Raw genomic sequence first — 18,639 nt, forward strand, 5'->3', positions numbered from 1 at the left:
AAATAGCAGTTAATTAAAAAAAAAGTTATCAGTTACAACTTATCATAATAGTCAAAAACTAGGGGAAAAAACATACAATGGGTAACAGCAAGGAGAAAACTAAAACTACATGCTAAATATGTATGAATCTCAGAAGCATAATACCGAGTAAATGAAACCAGATACAAAAAAGTACATACAATGCATTTATGAAAAGCTCAATAATAGACAAAACAAATCTATTTTAGTCTGAAAAATAGTTATCCTTATTGGAGAGTAGTGACTGGAAGGAATTATACAGGGTGTCTGGGATGCTGATAATGTTGTTTCTTAATCTAGTTCATCCAGCTGTACATTTAGAATATATGCACTATTATATATCCTTTTTCTGTTTCAATTAAAAATATTAAAGCAGTGTTTTCCACCTGTGTTCCATAGGACTCTTGCCTAAAGAAATGATATGATGGGGTTCTTCCATAAAAGAGTTTGCTTTTCCCTACATTTGGGAAATGCTGAGAAAAACCCATTTAAATATATATCCACTCTATAGGATGTCTTCATCAATGACATCAACCCTCCTTGCATGGCCTTGGATCCACTCATACTGCTCCCATTCAAGCTTTTCTAGGGTTTCCTCTGGTCCCCAAATTTCAGTCACAACAGAAACTGCATGAAAGGATATGGATTGGAATACACTTACCCCTTGAGTGGAACAAAACACTTTGAGCTCACACTCACTCTTATCAAACAGTTTGGATCAGCAGCACTACCTTATCATGGAAGAGCACACATTTAAAATAGGGTGTTGCCTACTCTTTTGAATGCGTGTCTCTATTCAATGCTCTTGCACCCATGTAATCCCAGAGCAGTAAACTGGCACGTTTCATGAAATTTGCCAATACAATACAGCGAAGAAATACAGGAAAGCAGATTTGCAAATAGATCTTTTTGCATCTCTGATTTCAGAATGCTCAAGTAATCTCAGCATTCTCATGGGTTTCTAGTTCACAAATCTGAGTTTCTCCCAAATACTTGAAACCTATCACAAGCTGACTCTTAGAATCACCTCATTTTTCTAGTCACTTATGTCAAAACAAATCAGTACTTCTTTATAGCTAGCATTTTGCTTGTTCACAATGTGTTCATTGATTCAGGCTCTTGCCTATTTTTTCTTAAACTCTTTGTCACTCTTGTTACCATGAGTGAGATTGGGGAATTTGCAGACTGTCTCTATGCACAAATAAATAACAAGCAGTGTTCTGTGTTGTTAACTTTAGGTCATTTTCCACAACTTTAGTTATTTATTTAACTAGATTTAATCAGGCAGCTGGTTTACCTTTGGCTATTCATTTTACCAAGTTCTAAAGTAAAAAAAGAAAAAGAAAATCCCCTAAATTTAATTAATTGCCTTTTCTTAGAGGGGGAGAAGAGATCAATCTTCAAATGACAAATAAACAATTTGCCTCAAGTCCATTATCTTTCTTCCTGGCATCTGAGCATCAAGTCTTTTCATTCCTTTTGCTATGATCCTAATCAGATATAGCACCCACTGCTCCTTTATTATAAAATGAGGGCAACGGAAACTAGACAATATTTCAAACCAAGGTCTTAAGCCAAAGAATTCATAATAACAGGGATCCTAATTATGTTATATTGATTTCCAACAGGAGAATTAAACTATCTATTTCAAATAAAATTTAGAACAAACATTAACATAGTGATGTCCGGTTTGGTGAGAAACCATTAGGATTGGAAAATAGGACTTCAGTGTTTCAAAATATACTAAAAAGACCATATTGCAAACATCAAACTATATCATACTCCATGGATAAATAGTAAGCATGATTACATTTGAGACTACAAAAGCCATTAGAAATAGAGAGAGAGAATAAAATTAAGAGAAAGTGTTACAAATGTAACTGCCATAGCCATGGTTATACAATCCTGAAGCAAAGTTGAAAACAGAATAATGAAATGACTGCTGGACTTGGTTTAGGTCCAAGCTGTAGTGAGCAATCTCTCAGATAATATTTTAAATATATTTGCTCCAGAGTGAGGAAAAACATTACCCAAAGAGCTACAGGGAAAACAAGTTCACTTAAGAGCAAAAACATTTAAAGTTTTAATCAGAAAGAATTCCTAATACTAGGAAAAAAGAATAATAAATTTCATGATTGGCTAATGCATTTCATACAACCAACAATGATGGCACCTACCTCATTTAAGTCCTGACAAGTCTCAAAAGTGTCCTTTGACCAAATGGCAGCCCTTTGGTCGATTCTGTAAAATACAAAGAAAAGTTATTTCCATTTAAAAGAAATCTTTCAACAATGCACATTTGAGGCTGGCAGCTACAAAACCTTCAGTGGTGTCCCACTGCCCACAGAATAAAATCCAGACTCCTCATAATTGTCTGCAACACATTACAATGCTTGAATTCTGCCAATGTGCCTGGCCCCACTTCCTAACACTCACACCCTGTCCCCTACACTCCAGCCTCTCTGGCCTTCTCTTGGTTTCTTGAATACATAGTGCTGGTTCCCTGTTCAAACCATCCTAATTACTACCCCAGACTGCTCTCCCCCAGATCTTCATAAAACTGACCCTTCCATCATAAGCAGGATGTCACCTCCCAATAGGACTTCCTGATGTCCCTAGCTAGAAGTAGTCTTCCCTACACTCTCTATCACACTGTCCGTAGATTTTCTTCTTAGCACTTATCACTATCTGAAATTAACCTGTTTATTGGCATTTCTTCATTGCTCCAAAAAATTAGGGATTATGTCCATTTTCTACACTGCTGAATCCTCAGTACCTAATACAAATTTAATATTGTTTCATTAATTAAAAAGATTTTTGTGTATGCGATCTGATAGATCTGATGCAGTCAGTACAGAAAGATAGCATTTGTTCACTGAAGACAGCATTTGGAAATTTCATCCTATCTTTTAACTAACACAATAAACAGAGTAATTTCTGGGTAACATGATGAAGCTGGGTTTTGCCACTACATAGTTTCAAATAAAAGAAAATGACTTGAAATAAGGCATATCTACTCTGAATCCATTTTTAAAATTTAAATACAAAAAAGCAAAATTTCACGATAGGCAGATGCTGAATTCAAAATCATGATTTGTCAAATGTTATGATCTAGTAGTATCTATTACATAACATTCAAGTTTTTCTGCAGCAGTTTGCATGCTATTATATAATAAGTGTATTAAATTATAGTTATTATCCTTATAAAAGTGCCTGCTTTCTTAATAAAAGATTTAGTCACCATTAAGTCATTTATAAAAAGATTTATTTGGGGACATAATTATTTACAGTTATCAATCAGCTTCAATTTGAGTCCTGAAGAAAGTATATATGTCCTCTGAAGGGTCAACAAGATAAATGATTTCTTTAAGTCATGATACACATTTAGAAATGCCACAAGCATAACTTCTTCAAAATATTCTTAAGAATGCAAAATTTGTTCAGTCCAAGGGCACTGCTAACTGTGCAAACAATTTGCTTCCAATGAGAAATGTAAGGAGATGGTAAACAAAATTGTCTAGAATGCACTGATTTCTACTACATCTGCGCAAACCAGCATGTCTCTCCTGAGTTAAGTGAGAAGATTAAGGGTCCAACAGTGAGCTCAGGGAGAGATCACTCAAGTGGGAAAAGAAAGTGAGGAAGACCACTGGCACACCCATTCTATCCCCATCAATTCCCTGTGCTGCAAACACAGTAATATCGGGGCTTCAGAAAATACTAAATTGCTCTATCCCACAAATGGGGGAAACCCTCTTAGGCACAAGAGTTAATGTGTCCAATCCAGTAACATCTAAAATTTTGAATTGCTCATAATTTCTTTGTAAGATACACTGGTTCTCAAATTGTGTTTCTATAGAGTTATGGTAGCACCAGAAAAATGGAAGAGTGGTATTCTTTAATGGAAAAAATATTTACCAGTTTATAGTTTAACCATAAATGTCTCTAGAGCTTTGGTGCTAGCAGACAGTAAAACAAATACACAGATAGCAAACATTAATGGAAAAAAAAGCACAAATATATGTTGTTAAAAATATACATTATTGATATGCAGAGAATAGCCTACTTATCATATACTCCTATGATCTTCCAAGAAAAGTACTTATAACTCCAAATAAACTTCCAGGTCAAGTTTAAGAACTGTGGTCTAAGCATCAAAGTTGCTTTAATTTAATAGCCATTTGAATGTCTCCTATGCACCTGGTATAGTGTTGGGGAGATAATCAATAAGCAGACTCTAGGCCTTTAGGAGACTTACAATTCAGTGGACTCTGAAGCAGAGGATAAAACTAATACCCAGTCTTGAGGCTAATAGTAAGTGAAGGATCAGGGTATAGAAGCTGATATTAAAATGGTAGAGAGGAACTGGGGAGGTAGAAACAAGAGACATATTTTCAAGGATTAAAAACAATCAAGAGGTAGGGGCACCTGGGTGGCTCAGTCGGTTAAGTGTCTGCCTTCGGCTCAGATCATGATCTCCGGATCCTGGGATCGAACCCCCTGTCGGGCTCCCTGCTCAGCAGGAAGTCTGCTTCTCCTTCTCCCTCTGCCCCTCCCCACCTCATGCTCTCTTTCTCTCTCTCTCAAATAAATAAATAAAATCTTAAGAAAAAATCAAGAGGTCTTGGGTGTGTATTGAAAGTATGGAATAAAGGAGATGGGATAATCAAAATTATTCCAAAGTTTTGAGACTGTGTGACTAGAAAGATGACAGGTGGTTTTTCTAATGGAGGTAAAAAAATATGTAATTTTGGTGGGGACAGCAGGCAGTTGTCAGAAAGAGGCAATTCATGAGTTTAGATTTAGATATTTATAGCTTGAAGCAAGGCTGAGATAGGGAAGTAAAAATACCTGAGCAGGGCTCACCCTAGAATTGGCACTCTACAGTGTGTTCAGCAGAGGGGTTGTGGTAATGGTAACTGTGATGTGCAGTAGTCACAGGTTCTGCACTGATTTTTTTCCCCTGTTGTGTGGCCAGAGCCTAGCACGGTACCTGGCCTATGGTACACACTCAGTGCATGCCTTTGGACAGGTAAATGAAGAAACAGAAGGAACCAGATCTAAGAATGACTTCTTGATCCACCACTTACTAGGTGTGTGTACCCACAGGTAAGGTATCAACCTCTCTAAGGCTTGGTTTCCTCATCTGTAAAGTGAGGATAATAGCAGCTACCTCATAGGATAATTCACGATACTACTGCTAGCTGTATTAAAAATAACACATGGATTCTAGAATCATATATGAGAAATACAATAATAGAATTATAAATGATGATATTTCATGGTATATTTTATTAACAATGATCAAAGTCTTGTGAATAAGCAAGCTGAAAAAGACAAAACCTGGGATTTCCTTGGGGCGCCTGGGTGGCTCAGTCAGTTAAGTGTCTGCCTTAGGCTCAGGTCATGATCTCAGGGTCCTGGGATCAAGCCCCACATCGGGCTCCCTGCTCAGCAGGAAGTCTGCTTCTTCCTCTCCCTCTGCCTCCTCCCCCCTGCTCATGCTCTGTTTTTGTCTCTCTCTCTCTTTCTCAAATAAAGAAATAAAATCTTTAAAAAAAAAAACCTGGGGTGCCTGGGTGGCTCAGTCGTTAAGCGTCTGCCTTCAACTCAGGTCGCATCAGGCTCCCTGCTCCACGGGAAGCCTGCTTTTCCCTCTCCCACTTCCCGTGCTTGTGTTCCCTCTCTCGCTGTCTCTATCAAAAAATAAATAAAATCTTTTAAAAAAACAAAAACAAAAACCTGGAATTTCGTTACTCAGTGTCACTGGGCAGGTCTCCAGTTAGTGGATAGAAGAAGAAGGTACAGATCCATCATTAAGGAGGTAAGAAGCTAACTGGAATATCATTCTAAATACCAAAGAGAAAGAGGTTATGAGAAAGAAGAGTGTGAAGGACCATATAACAACTCACCAGCCCTTACTATGCCAGGCTAGGAATGCCAGGTGGTTTACTTACATTATATCATTTAATCCTCATAGTAACTATATGAGATTAGCATTATTATACCCATTTGACTTAACAGAAAACAAGGCAGTTATATAACTTTATTCATTCATTAAATTAATATTTATGAACCACCAACTATGTGCCAGGTACTATTGCAGGTTTTTGGAATAAAACAGTGAATAGAACAAAGTCTCTGCCCTCATGGAACTTATAATCTTCATATGAGGAAAGAGAACTTAAGAAATAAACCAGTGGTCTATGGTGTACCAGATGCTAAGTATAACAGAGAACAAGAAAGCAAGGCAAGGAGAACAGGACATGGAGGCGCATTGCCCAAGCTCACACTGCTAGAAAATCTCAGTCATCTGGAGGTTGTGAAAATGAAAGCAGAGAAGCAAAAGGCCAGTGGACTGAACAAGATAAATGTCAGGAAGAAGAGGAAAGAGGAATGAAAGCTTCTCACTGGAGAAGTTTAGCAATGAAAAGAGAACAGTATCTAGGTGTCTCAAATTCCCTTTCTTTAAAGATCTTTAAAGATACTGCTTGAACCATTTACAATCCTACGAGGAAACTGGCCTAAACATAAATGCTAGGTCACACTGAAACATTCCCTCCAATTCTCTTGCTTCCCTTCACCCAAAATGACAATAGGAAAGGAACCAAGCACATCTCTGCTATGAGTAGGCCTGTCAGAGCACACTGCCAGCTCCAGCACAGCCCTGCCCTCTGGTCCAGGCAACAGGAAATGCAGACTGTGCTCCACAGGGCCTGATTATGGATCTCAGCACTGATGGGTGTGTCGTGCCTCTGAACATCACCACCACCACCATCACTGTCATCACCACCAGCACTGTCATCACCACCACCACCACCATCACTGTCATCACCACTACCATCACTGTCATCACCACCAGCATTGTCACCACCACCACCAGCACTGTCATCACCACCACCAACACTGTCATCACTACGACCACCCGCACTGTTGTCAGCACCACCAGCACTGTTGTCACCACCACCACCAGCACTGTCATCACCACCACATCATTGTCATCACCACCACCAGCACTGTCATCACCACCACCAGCACTGTCATCACCACCACCAGCACTGTCGTCATGACAACCAGCACTGTCATCACCACCACCAGCACCGTTGTCACCACCACCACCAGCACTGTCATCACCACCACCATCACTGTCACCACATCAATGTCATCACCACCAGCATTGTCACCACCATCACCATCACTGTCATCACCACCACCAGCACTGTCGTCACCACCACCATCACTGTCACCACCACATCAATGTCATCACCACCATCACTATCACCACCACCACATCACTGTCATCACCACCACCAGCACTGTCATCACCACCACCAGCACTGTTGTCACGACAACCAGCACTGTTGTCACCACCACCACCAGCACTGTCATCACCACCACATCATTCTCATCACCGCCACCACCACCATCACCACCACCATGGTCACTACCACTGCCACCACCATGGTTACCATCATCATGTCACCACTACTGCCATCATCACCATCACCACCATCACCACCACCATCACCACCACGATCACTACTGTATCTGCCACCACCACTGCTGTCACTGCCACTGTTACTGTCATCACCACCACCATTGCCACCACCACCACCATTGTCACCACCACCATTGTCACCACCACCACCACTGTCATCCACCATCACTGTCATCACTACCACTACAACCATCACCACTATTGTCATCACCACAACCCTGAGGACTGCCACATCATTACCACCCTCACTGCCACTATTACCATGACCACCATGATATAATTCAAATTAAAAGCACTTCTCACAGAGAAATAGAAAATTAATTGTGTGCTGATATTAGAAGAGCTTCCTCCTAGATTTGGTGACTGCAAAGTTGTGGACAACCCATTAAAGTGCATATTTTCCAAAATTTTTGGTGTTCCCACATTGCTAGGACCCTAAAACATGTGCTGAGCCAATCTATAGGGTCATCCTGCAGTGGCCTTTGCTCAGAAGGTGTACTGGAATTCAAAATAGCAAAATGAACTAAGCATTAAGATATTTTTCATGGCCTATGGCTAGTGTCAAACCACAGATGTAATAATTTGTGAAGAAGCAATATTTTAGCATAGGATTTTTTATTTATATCAACATTTCAATTATCTATATTTAAATTAGCAGATGATGGGGCGCCTGGGTGGCTCAGTCGTTAAGCATCTGCCTCGGCTCAGGTCATGATCCCAGGGTCCTGGGATCGAGCCCCGCATCGGGATCCCTGCTCCACGGAAAGCCTGCTTCTCCCTCTCCTACTCCCCCTGCTTGTGCTCCCTCTCTCACTGTCACTCTGTCAAATAAGTAAATAAAATCTTTAAAAAATAAAAAATAAATAAAAATAAAAATAAATAAATTAGCAGATGAATGTGTTCCCTATCTCAGTGAAAAATTTCCCCCTCTTTCCAGTGCCAGAGTTATTCTGACACTTTCCTCTACCTTAAGCCCAATAGCCATTGTATTATGAAGTCCTTCAATTTCTTTTCCCAAGTAACTTTTGCATCTGTCCTCTTCCCTCCACCTCCACCACTACCATCTGAAGCCAAACCACTATAATCTGCCTTTTGGACTGCATCCACGTTCTCCCTATTTCCCCTCTACCCTCTCAAACCATTTTCCACACAACCATCTGTCACTACCTTTCTGCACACGGCACTTAAAGACCAAAATACTTAAAGTATCCTAGGACAATCAGAAGGATTTAGCATCTGTCCACCTCTTCGACCTCAATTCATACCATTCTCCCTCTCTGCTCCTACTACACTGACATTCTTATAGTTTCTTGTATGCACCATGCTCGTTTCCACCTCAGGCCTTTGTATGTGATGTTCCCATGCCCATAATGCTGTTTCCTATCCACTTTCTCTCCTAATTAATACATTCATCCTGTAGATACCACGTAGCTCACAATCAAGTCTCCCTTTTATATATTCTTTTTTTTTAAGATTTTTTAAAATTTATTTGTCAGAGAGAGAGGGGGAAAGAGAGAGAGAGCACAAGCAGGGGGAGCAGCAGGCAGAGGGAGAAACAGGCTCCCTGCTGAGCAAGGAGCCAAATGCAGGACTCAATCCCAGGACCCTGGGATCATAGCCTCAGCTGAAGGCAGAAGCTTAACGGAATGAGACACCCAGGCATCCCATGTTCTTGTTGTATTATGATCCTCATTGCCTCCATTACATAGTCTTTAACTGTGTATTTGTATAATTATCTGATTGTCTCTCTCTCATGATGACACTCTATGGAGCAGGGACCTTGTGAGTCTTGCTTGTTATTTTTATCTCTAGGGCTAATAGTGACATTTGGCACAGAGTAGGCACTCATATGTTTGTTAATAATGTATTCATCCTGGGGCACCTGGGTGGTGCAGTTAGTTAAGTAACTGACTTGATTTTGGCTCAGGTCATGATCTCAGGGTCATGAGATTGAGCCCTGCGTTGGGCTACATGCTCAGTGCAGAGTCTGCTTTAGATTATCTCTCCCTCTGCTCCTCCTGCTCATGCGTGCTCTCTCTCTCTAAAATAAATAAATAAGTTTAAAAATAAATAATAAAAGTATTCATCCCAGGGTTATGGACAGCTGCCAATTCTGGTATATTCCCAAGTAATACAATGATTATGATAAAACTCATGCTCTCTCCTCCATCTGCAGCATGCTAGCAGGACTAGCAGGATGGGATGACTCTCATTCCTACAAGCAGATATGTTTCTTCCCTGAAGAGACCTGCTGAAGATTAGCAAGTGGTGTTTTAACCCACATTTAGAAAACCCGGGCAAAAAGCGTAAAAGGAGAGCAGCCAGCACACTTTTCAGAGTGCTTCATATAGAATCAGAACCTTAAGGCTGAACCAAGCTGAACCTTGAATCACTCTTAAGAGTTCAAGATATTCTGCTGCATTAAATTGAGCCTCTGTTCAGAAAGCAACATGGGATACACTAATGTATACCCGGATGACTGCTGGCTGACTGTATGACTGTTGCTTCCTGAAACTCTTTTGAAAACAAAAGGTATATCCCAAGAGGACAACCATCTGAGCAAAACATTCTTTATGTACAAACAATAGTTCTATATGCAGACATAGACAAGATGCCAATAAATTCCAGTAATATTATTAGCAACAATAACAACCCTCAATACCAGTAAATAAAAAATTCCTTTCTCTAGGGAGTCTAAGCTATATTAAAGACACTCTCTTATTGGTGTTTTTCTTTTAGCCAAATTTTTCTGCTAAAGGACTGAGATTGAATACTGGGCAGCCACCTTAAATGATAAAGAAACCAAGGCACTGAATTTAAAATGACCCCTGATACAAAGAGACCGCTGACAGAAAACAGAATTAGAAGTCAATAGATGTTCATGAACTGACTTTTCTTAAGATTCTTTTTTTTTAAAGATTTTATTTATTTGACAGGGAGAGACACAGCGAGAGAGAGAACACAAGCAGGGGGAGTGGGAGAGGGAGAAGCAGGCTTCCCGCCGAGCAGGGAGCCCGACGCGGGGCTCGATCCCAGGACCCTGGGATCATGACCTGAGCCAAAGGCAGACGTTTAACCGAATGAGCCACCCAGGTGCCCCGTGAACTGACTTTTCAATCCATGGATGTACTTGTCCAGGTCAATGAACTCCCATAGAGGGGAGAAGGAGGTTATGGCTAGAGGCAGAATGCTAATCTCTAATAATATGCCCTGCCAGTAATTATTAGAACCCAAGCTCTACCTCCCTTTATACTTCTCTGAAAATCACAATCAATCAGTGTTATTAAAAAGATTCCTGGGTCCCACAGTTACTGAATCTGAATTTCCAAAGGAGTGCACTGGTAACATGTGTTTAACAAGTGATCCAGGGGATTCCTGGTTGGGAAATATCATCCTCAAAGTCTAGGTGCAGCAACCCGGGAGGATACCAGTGGCTAAAGACCACAGGTGAGAGGGACTTCTGTGCCCTGGGTGTTCCTGGCCTGGCCTCCCGGGGGACACATTCCAGAAGCGGGAAGAGTCACGTCCCTGGAGACACTATGAGAAACACTGAACACAAGGCAGCCCAGCTGCACTGGAATTGATAGCCCTCCTCACCTTGGTGGGCTGGGGCTGAGCCCAGAAACAGCCAGATCCGTGCCAATGCCCAGGGAATTGGGTGGGCAGTAAGACCCATGAGGCCAGCGTCAGGACTGAGAGAAGAAAGGAGGTAGAGTTGCCATGGGTGTGATTCAGAAACACCCCATGAATCAGAAAGAAGGGTTTGGGAAGGGATATTGAGGACACAGGATCCATTGGGAGCAGAAGTCCTAATACATTATTATTAATAATGATAGTAGCACTTGGTGTGCTGAGCTGGATACAAAGCACTTCCTTGCATATCTGATTTTTTCTATTCACTTAGTAAGTAATTATGAGATGCCTGCCTCCTGTGCCAGGCAGTGGTCAGCCCAGGAGGCATGGTGGTCATAGCAAATGCTTAAGCTCCATGGACAGTTCTGCTCAATCAAATGATCCCCCTTTTAGCACCTGCCAAGTCTCTTCACTTTTCGTCCTCAAGAATGTTGTGAGACAGAGCTCACTCCCTCAGCCTGGAAGTGGGTGGGACTTACCTCCTGAGGGGCAGGGGACAACCTTCAGAGGAGGGGAGCAAAGAGGGGAGTGTGTGAATAAACACAGCAGCCCGCCAACTTTCACAGGACTTTTTATAAGGCTCCTCAGAGAGTCCTCAGGGACCTGATCTCCAGCTGCCAAGAGTGGTAACCTCAGCTACACACCTGCTTCCAGCTCTTCCTTCCCCCACTTCCTGCTTCCTGGGATCACCTCCCTGTACCCAAGGCCTTCTATGAGGCTCTGCTTTCTGGAGGAATCTAATGTAAGCAAGTGAGCAACATTACAAAGTAAATACAATACCTGTCTTTCTGAGTCAGGGACAGAAAAAAATTCATACAAATGAAGATTTAGTTTAGGGACAGATAAAGTGAAGAGGACAGGAGATCACAAATAATGGTGGGGGGTGGCTAATTTGAATGGCAGGTAAATATTAAATTCTCATTGTGCTGGGCACTGTGATATTACATCTGATACTTGGCCTTCCAACATTCTAGCTTTTAAATTATGAATCAGGATAGTTCTAGGAACAAAAGAACTTAAGAAAAGGCACAGAGGATTTAAGTAAGCATTAATATTAAATAAGCCTAAATCCTACCTGTTCCCTATCAAAGGTTTTCTTTCTCTTCCAAAAAGAAGATATGAGTCTCTAATCTCCACCTCTCCTCTTCCCTCTTCCACTGTCACTGCCACCATCATCTCCTACATGGATGAGGCATTGCCTCCACTGTCTCCCTGCTTCCCTACAACACATACCACCCAGAGCGGTCTTTTAAAGATGTAAATCTGAGCATGTTATTCTCCTGATCATCTCCAATGGCTTCCCTCAACTTCAACAAAATCCAAGATCCATACCCTGGCGACAAGGCCCTGTGCAGTCTGGGCACTGCCAACCTTTCTGATGTCATGTGATATATTCTCTCTGCAGATCAATTTCTCTAGCCTTATGGCTCTTGTCTCCATCTTGAATAAGTCAGCACCTCTACACCTGCTATTCCTTATGCTAGTTAGGATTCTTATTATCATTCCATTTTAAAGCAAACAACACATGCCATACCTACCTGCAACACTACCCTGTCCTTACCAATGTGGTCTTGGCACAAGATGAACAGAACCGGGATTAGTATTGTTGGTCTGAGGGGCAAGGGTGAGTTAATGATCAGAAAGGCAAGTCAGAGGAGCCTGGTTCTCGCATGTTTTCATCTCGCTCAAGTTTGACCAGGCACGCCAGACACTTTTCGGCAGTTACCTTAAAGCTGGTTCTTAACTCTTCTTCCAACAGTTCCAAGTTCTCCCCAGGCCCCCATGTCACTCCAGCAGAGTAGTGATTTTATCTTCCCAGCACTTTTTATCTCTGATCTACTTCTGACAACAACCTTGCTTTCCCTAGGAAACTGGCCCTCCACCTGCACATCCAAGGGCTCTATTACGTGTGTCTGGATTTATTCAATAGGTTCAGTGTGGCCAAAGTTGTTTTCTTGTATTGGTGTTAAATTCAAGGCATTGTTTAAAAACCTCCTGAAATCTGGCTTTACTCCTGCTTCCACCTTCTCAGTTTCTTTTCTTGAACCCCATTCCCATTTAAATGGGCCCTGGTACTTCCTGGCATCTGCAGAGGTCATAGGGGTTCTCTTGATTAGAACTCTGTGCTAGGGGAACCCTGAAAGGCTTGCACTGCTAGAAGGGTATAAAAAGAGACTTTCTTCTACTTTTATCCACAGAATAAAACAATCAAACGAAGAGGTGTCTAGGATACAAGTTCTGGTTTTAAGTGTCATCTGAACCTATAAAAATCACCTTTAATATTTGCTTTCTGATTCCAACTAACCCAAACCATAAAAGCCACGGGTACCATTGAAAATGTCTTTTAAGTCTCTTCTAGTTAACAAAAATAATTTTAAAGTGGATGGAACTGGAGGGTATTATGCTGAGCGAAATAAGTCAAACAGAGAAAGACATGTATCATATGATCTCACTGATATGAGGAATTCTTAATCTCAGGAAACAAACTGAGGGTTGCTGGAGTGGGGGTGGGTGGGAGGGATGGGGTGACTGGGTGATAGACACTGGGGAGGGTATGTGCTCAGGTAAGCGCTGTGAATTGTGCAAGACTGTTCAATCTCAGATCTGTACCTCTGAAACAAATAATGCAATATATGTTAAAAAAAAAAAAGAAGAAGAAGGTAGCAGGAGGGGAAGAATGAAGGGGGGGATATCGGAGGGGTAGACGAACCATGAGAGACGATGGACTCTGAAAAACAAACTGAGGGTTCTAGAGGGGAGGGGGGTGGGAGGTTGGGTTAGCCTGGTGATGGGTATTGAGGAGGACACGTTCTGTATGGAGCACTGGGTGTTATGCACAAACAATGAATCATGGAACACTACATCTAAAACTAATGAAGTAATGTATGGGGATTAACATAACAATAAAAAAATTAAAAATAATAATAATTTTTAAAAATCCATTTTCCTCTAATACTTTAATTTTCCTGTCTACCTCAAACTGAGATAAAACAGTTCAAAGAAACAGAAAATAAAATGACTTAATATGATTGCAGTGACTTCAACAAATTTATTTATGGTTCTATATCCTGAACCGTGCATAGTTTTTTTATTTATAAATAATTTTCCCAATTACAAACTTAAGAGGAACTCATTGGGGGGAAATTTGGAAAGCAAAAAGAATATTTTTAAAATCACCACCCTTAATCATTCCACTTGAAAATAACTACCAATAAAATATTGACTTATGTCTTTCCAGTGTAAGTTTCTGTATATAATTATGTTAAGCAAAAATAAGATCACCTTGTAATTCTGTTATGTAATTGCTTTCTTCGCCATGTATAAATAAATCATGAACACATACCCACGTTAAAAAAGACTCTCATAAAACAGCTTTAAATATCCATCGTGAAGACTGATGTTTCTCAAGGGGGTGGTGGTATGCCCTCTAGAAAGCATTTAGGAAATTTAGGGGCTACTTGTGATTGGTGCAGAGGCTCGGGGAGACTACTGACATTCTGTGGGCTACAACCAAAGATGTCAGAGTCTCTGAGATGTGCAGGGTAGTTCCACACATCAAAGAATTGTTCCACACCCGGCACACCTTCCAAATGTTCTCTGGGAACGTTACAGCCAGAGGCACTTTGCCCCAAGCACAATCTGAACTAGAAAACCATGAGGGCTAGTGGGTGAAACAGAAATATCTAGAATATACAAGTATGGAGAAGGGGATTGGACTGAACTGTCTCAAACGTTCTACCCAGAGCCACTATCCTATGATGCTGCCACATACAGAAATCTAACCACATGACCTTCTATCTAATTCTCTCAAAATTATCCATTATCAATTATCCATTTTATTCCTATCTTCTTTCATCATCAGGTAACTGAAAAATTTATATCCCATGTCTCTCCGGTTTATCATTTCAAATCCCATGCCTAGACAGCTTTACCCCTAAGCACAAACCAAAAAAACTAAAACGGAAGTACATAAAAATATTTTTAAACAATTCTTACTACAGCAGTATCTATAAATATAAATCACAGAAGTAATCAAAATACACACTAATTTGGAATTCGTTACATAAGTGATGTTATACTCACAGAATGGAATATTTTATAGTCATTAATATTTTAGAATATTTTATGATATGGAAAACACAATATTAAGTAGGACAAACAAATTACACAGAAATGTCTAAGATAGCATATATATGAAAAAAATTTATACATACAAATCGAATAAGTTGGTTAAAGATAAAAAATAGAGAAAAGGGGGGGTGGGAGCTGTGTCACTATATACGATATGAGTGGATATGGATGTGTTTGTGTATGTGTGTTTAGTACTGCACATTAGTCTTGAAAAGGAATAACCCTGTAGATGAATACTATGACAGGAACACTGGTGTAGCCATTGCCTCATTGGGAAGATAAAGAGTAAGTTAAAGAATAGCCTCATTCCCATGGCCTCAGGAACACTCAACGGCTAACCAACTGGTCAGTTTTAAATGAGATTTAAGTTTATATGCACACTCTGTCCCCTATAACCACTATTGAAATTTGTCTCTTAAATCTAGTCCAAATTAGGTCAAGAAGTTTTCTAAGATGTTGAGATATTAAGGACAAAATTTTTGTTCTATCTCCTAGAAATATTATTTCTAACACAAGGCTATAATACGAAGTTTGTAAAATACGTTCCTTGTAGAAAATTGTATGTTAGAGTATTTGCTATGAAAAATCGAATTTGCTCATCTTAGCCATAAATGAAGCTGAGGTTGGTGATAATTACCCCACTACTTTATTATTCAACTTACATATAGATTGTATAGTCAGAATGCAGAATGCATTCTGGTCTAGCTTTATACTCTGGAGCCAGTCTGAAGTGAATTCAATCCAAATCTATCAGGAAGCCCCTTTCATACACAATTTTTTTTATGCCACATTAAAACAATAGCAACAATATAAGGAGTGCACTAGTGATGAACACAGGGTGATATATGAAAGTATTGAATTACTATACTGTATACCTGAAACTAATATAACACTATATTATAACTAACTAGAATTAAATAAAAACTTAAAACAATAGCAACAATACAAGAACATATACTAAAATGGATAACCATGGTCATATTGGGGTAGTAAGACTAAAAGAAATTATTTCCTTGGATTTTTTTGTATTTTCCAATATAATCATGTCCCATTTATTATTATTTTTAATGAGAGAATGTCTCAGAGTTTCTCTTTTATCTTTACGCCTAATCATTGTCTGTGTGAAAGTGCTAACAATTTATAAAGTAACCAAGGGCAGTCTCAAAAAAATAATAATAATAATAATAAAGGAGGGTTTCATTCCCAAAATAATCAAGTGTGGGCTCTTTGTCAATCAGTTCAAAGGGTTGGTGATTTGGTATAGGGTATTTTTGTGCTCTACAGCATGGAGGAGGAATTATTTTTATCTGTGACTGCAAGAGCTTGTTTTTATTAAGCTAAAATCTTTCCACATCTAATCCTTTAAACATCTAAAATGTTGAGCATTTTTAGAATTAGAGTCAGAAGGGGGCGGAGAAATCATCTGACCCAAACTTGTGTTAGAGGAGGGGACTGAGGGATTTGCATGAAGTGACCAAGGTCACCCGAGAGACATGAGATAAGACTCTGCATTTCTTAATTTGGATGTTCTTTCCATTCTATCAGACTATTTCTGAGCCCATGAGGAGGGAGGCAGGATTGGGGGATGAAGAAGATCCCTCGCTATATGGCTCCCTTCCCATGCAATGTAGGCAAAGTAAGCATTTCAGAGCCCATTCGTCACCCAACTGTCTAGCAGGGAGTCTCAAAACATTGTCAAGACGAACTAATTTTTTTTGTTTATACCTCATTCATTCTCCTCCCCCTGCACTATTAAGGAAGAAAGAGAGAGAGAGAGAGAAAGAGAGAGAGATGGAGAGATGGAGAGAGGGAGAAGAGAGAGGAGGGGAGGCGATGGAGGGGAGGGAAAGAGAGGAGAGAAATCCTAAGAGCACACTAATAAGAACATGCTGGCAACATGTAGAGCTCCTGTCTGATACAGTCCAAGAAGGTACATCTTGTCTACTATGTTATTAAAAATCTCTGGGTGCTCATTCTCTTACTCATTCTTTCTCTTTTTAACAGAGCTCATTAAGACTCTGCTTACTTCTATGAAAAACACTTAAATAAGAAACAATTAGCTATTAAAACACAGACAAGTTGTCTATCTCAAAAACAAAAGCTGAAAGGATTTATTCCCCATGGAAAAGTTGTTGCCAACAAAACTTCCTCTTTCCATAAAGCAACAAAGCTTTTTCTTTCTTCTGGAATGTCACAAAAATAGTCAAAGTCATCAAAGGCCATTATTCTTGCTAATACATCAATCTTCAACCCCCTCTAACTGGGGACTTCCAGATGAAGAGGCCAATAAACTCCAATTCGCAAATGTAACCACCAACTTAATTAGTAGTAACACAATGCTATAGAATAGCTCCTGTTTATACAGACAAGGTCTTTAACGGCATTAAAAGTTTAATGCTGTCATAAATTTTAATACAATATTTTAAACACAAGTGAGTTAATCACTCTCAAAAGTAAATTTACTTAGCTGGGTAAGAAATCCCCAGCTTCATTAGTATTCTCTTACATTCATAAATCCTCCTTTGTTATATCTGAGGGTTCATAGGATTGGCACTGGCTGTAGCTATATAAAAAAAATCAATCAAACTGATGCATATTTATCAAGTGACTGCTCTGAACAGATTGATGGCATTTGTCTTGGTTCTGTTATAAGGGGAGCGAGGGCTTAAGCAAATCACGGCCTCACTGGGTGTCAAACTAGAAAATGAGAGGGCTGTATTAAACGATTCCCAAGGCTTCATTCTTGCTCTAGCCAAATGCAGTTCTATAATTATACGTGTTTTGAAAAGCTCCAGGTACTGAAGAGCATGCCAGAGTAGGGTAATACGCAGCCCCTCCACTCACATGCAATGAAAATCCAAGTTAAAATGTAAATATGTTATCTTGGAAAGGAGGCATAAGACAGTATCAGACATCACCTTATTAGGGCTTAGCTCCAGGCAGCTAGAGTACCCAGGATGAGCAGTAGCTGGGAAGAAAATGATTAAAGCAGGCATTATAAATCAAATGCCTGTAGGAGCCAGGCAGAGCGCATAAGTAAGCTGGCAGATTCAGGTGGGAATTGTGGAAAAATGGACAGCTGCTCCTCAACTCCAGCTAATTGTTGCCTTGTAGTAATATAGGCTCTGGGTTATTCCATCTTTAGTTTCTCAAAAAGAATCTCCCAAATCTATAAAATTTCTGAATTTTATTTATTTATTTATTTTTATTTTTTAAAGATTTCAGTCATTTATTTGCCAGAGAGAGAGCAAGCAAGAGAGAACACAAGCAGGGGGAGTGGCAGGCAGAGGGAGAAGCAGACTCCCCGCCGAGCAGGGAGCCCGATGCGGTACTCAATCCCAGGACCCCGGGATCATGAC

At 40.1% G+C, this 18,639-nt stretch overlaps 1 protein-coding gene across 3 annotated transcripts in view; it reads right to left on the reverse strand.

Annotated features, from left to right (window-relative positions):
- FAM13C (family with sequence similarity 13 member C) overlaps positions 1 to 18,639 on the reverse strand; it is a 151,633-nt gene that overhangs the window by 75,474 nt on the left and 57,520 nt on the right. For all 3 annotated transcript variants that reach the window (XM_044916473.1, XM_021699502.2, XM_044916474.1), the window contains one exon: positions 2,196 to 2,259. In XM_044916473.1, the coding sequence (XP_044772408.1) occupies positions 2,196 to 2,259 (64 nt within the window). The remainder of the gene's footprint in view (positions 1 to 2,195; positions 2,260 to 18,639) is intronic.

Source organism: Neomonachus schauinslandi, chromosome 6 (assembly GCF_002201575.2).
Source record: "Neomonachus schauinslandi chromosome 6, ASM220157v2, whole genome shotgun sequence".
NCBI classification, from domain to species: Eukaryota; Metazoa; Chordata; class Mammalia; order Carnivora; family Phocidae; genus Neomonachus; species Neomonachus schauinslandi.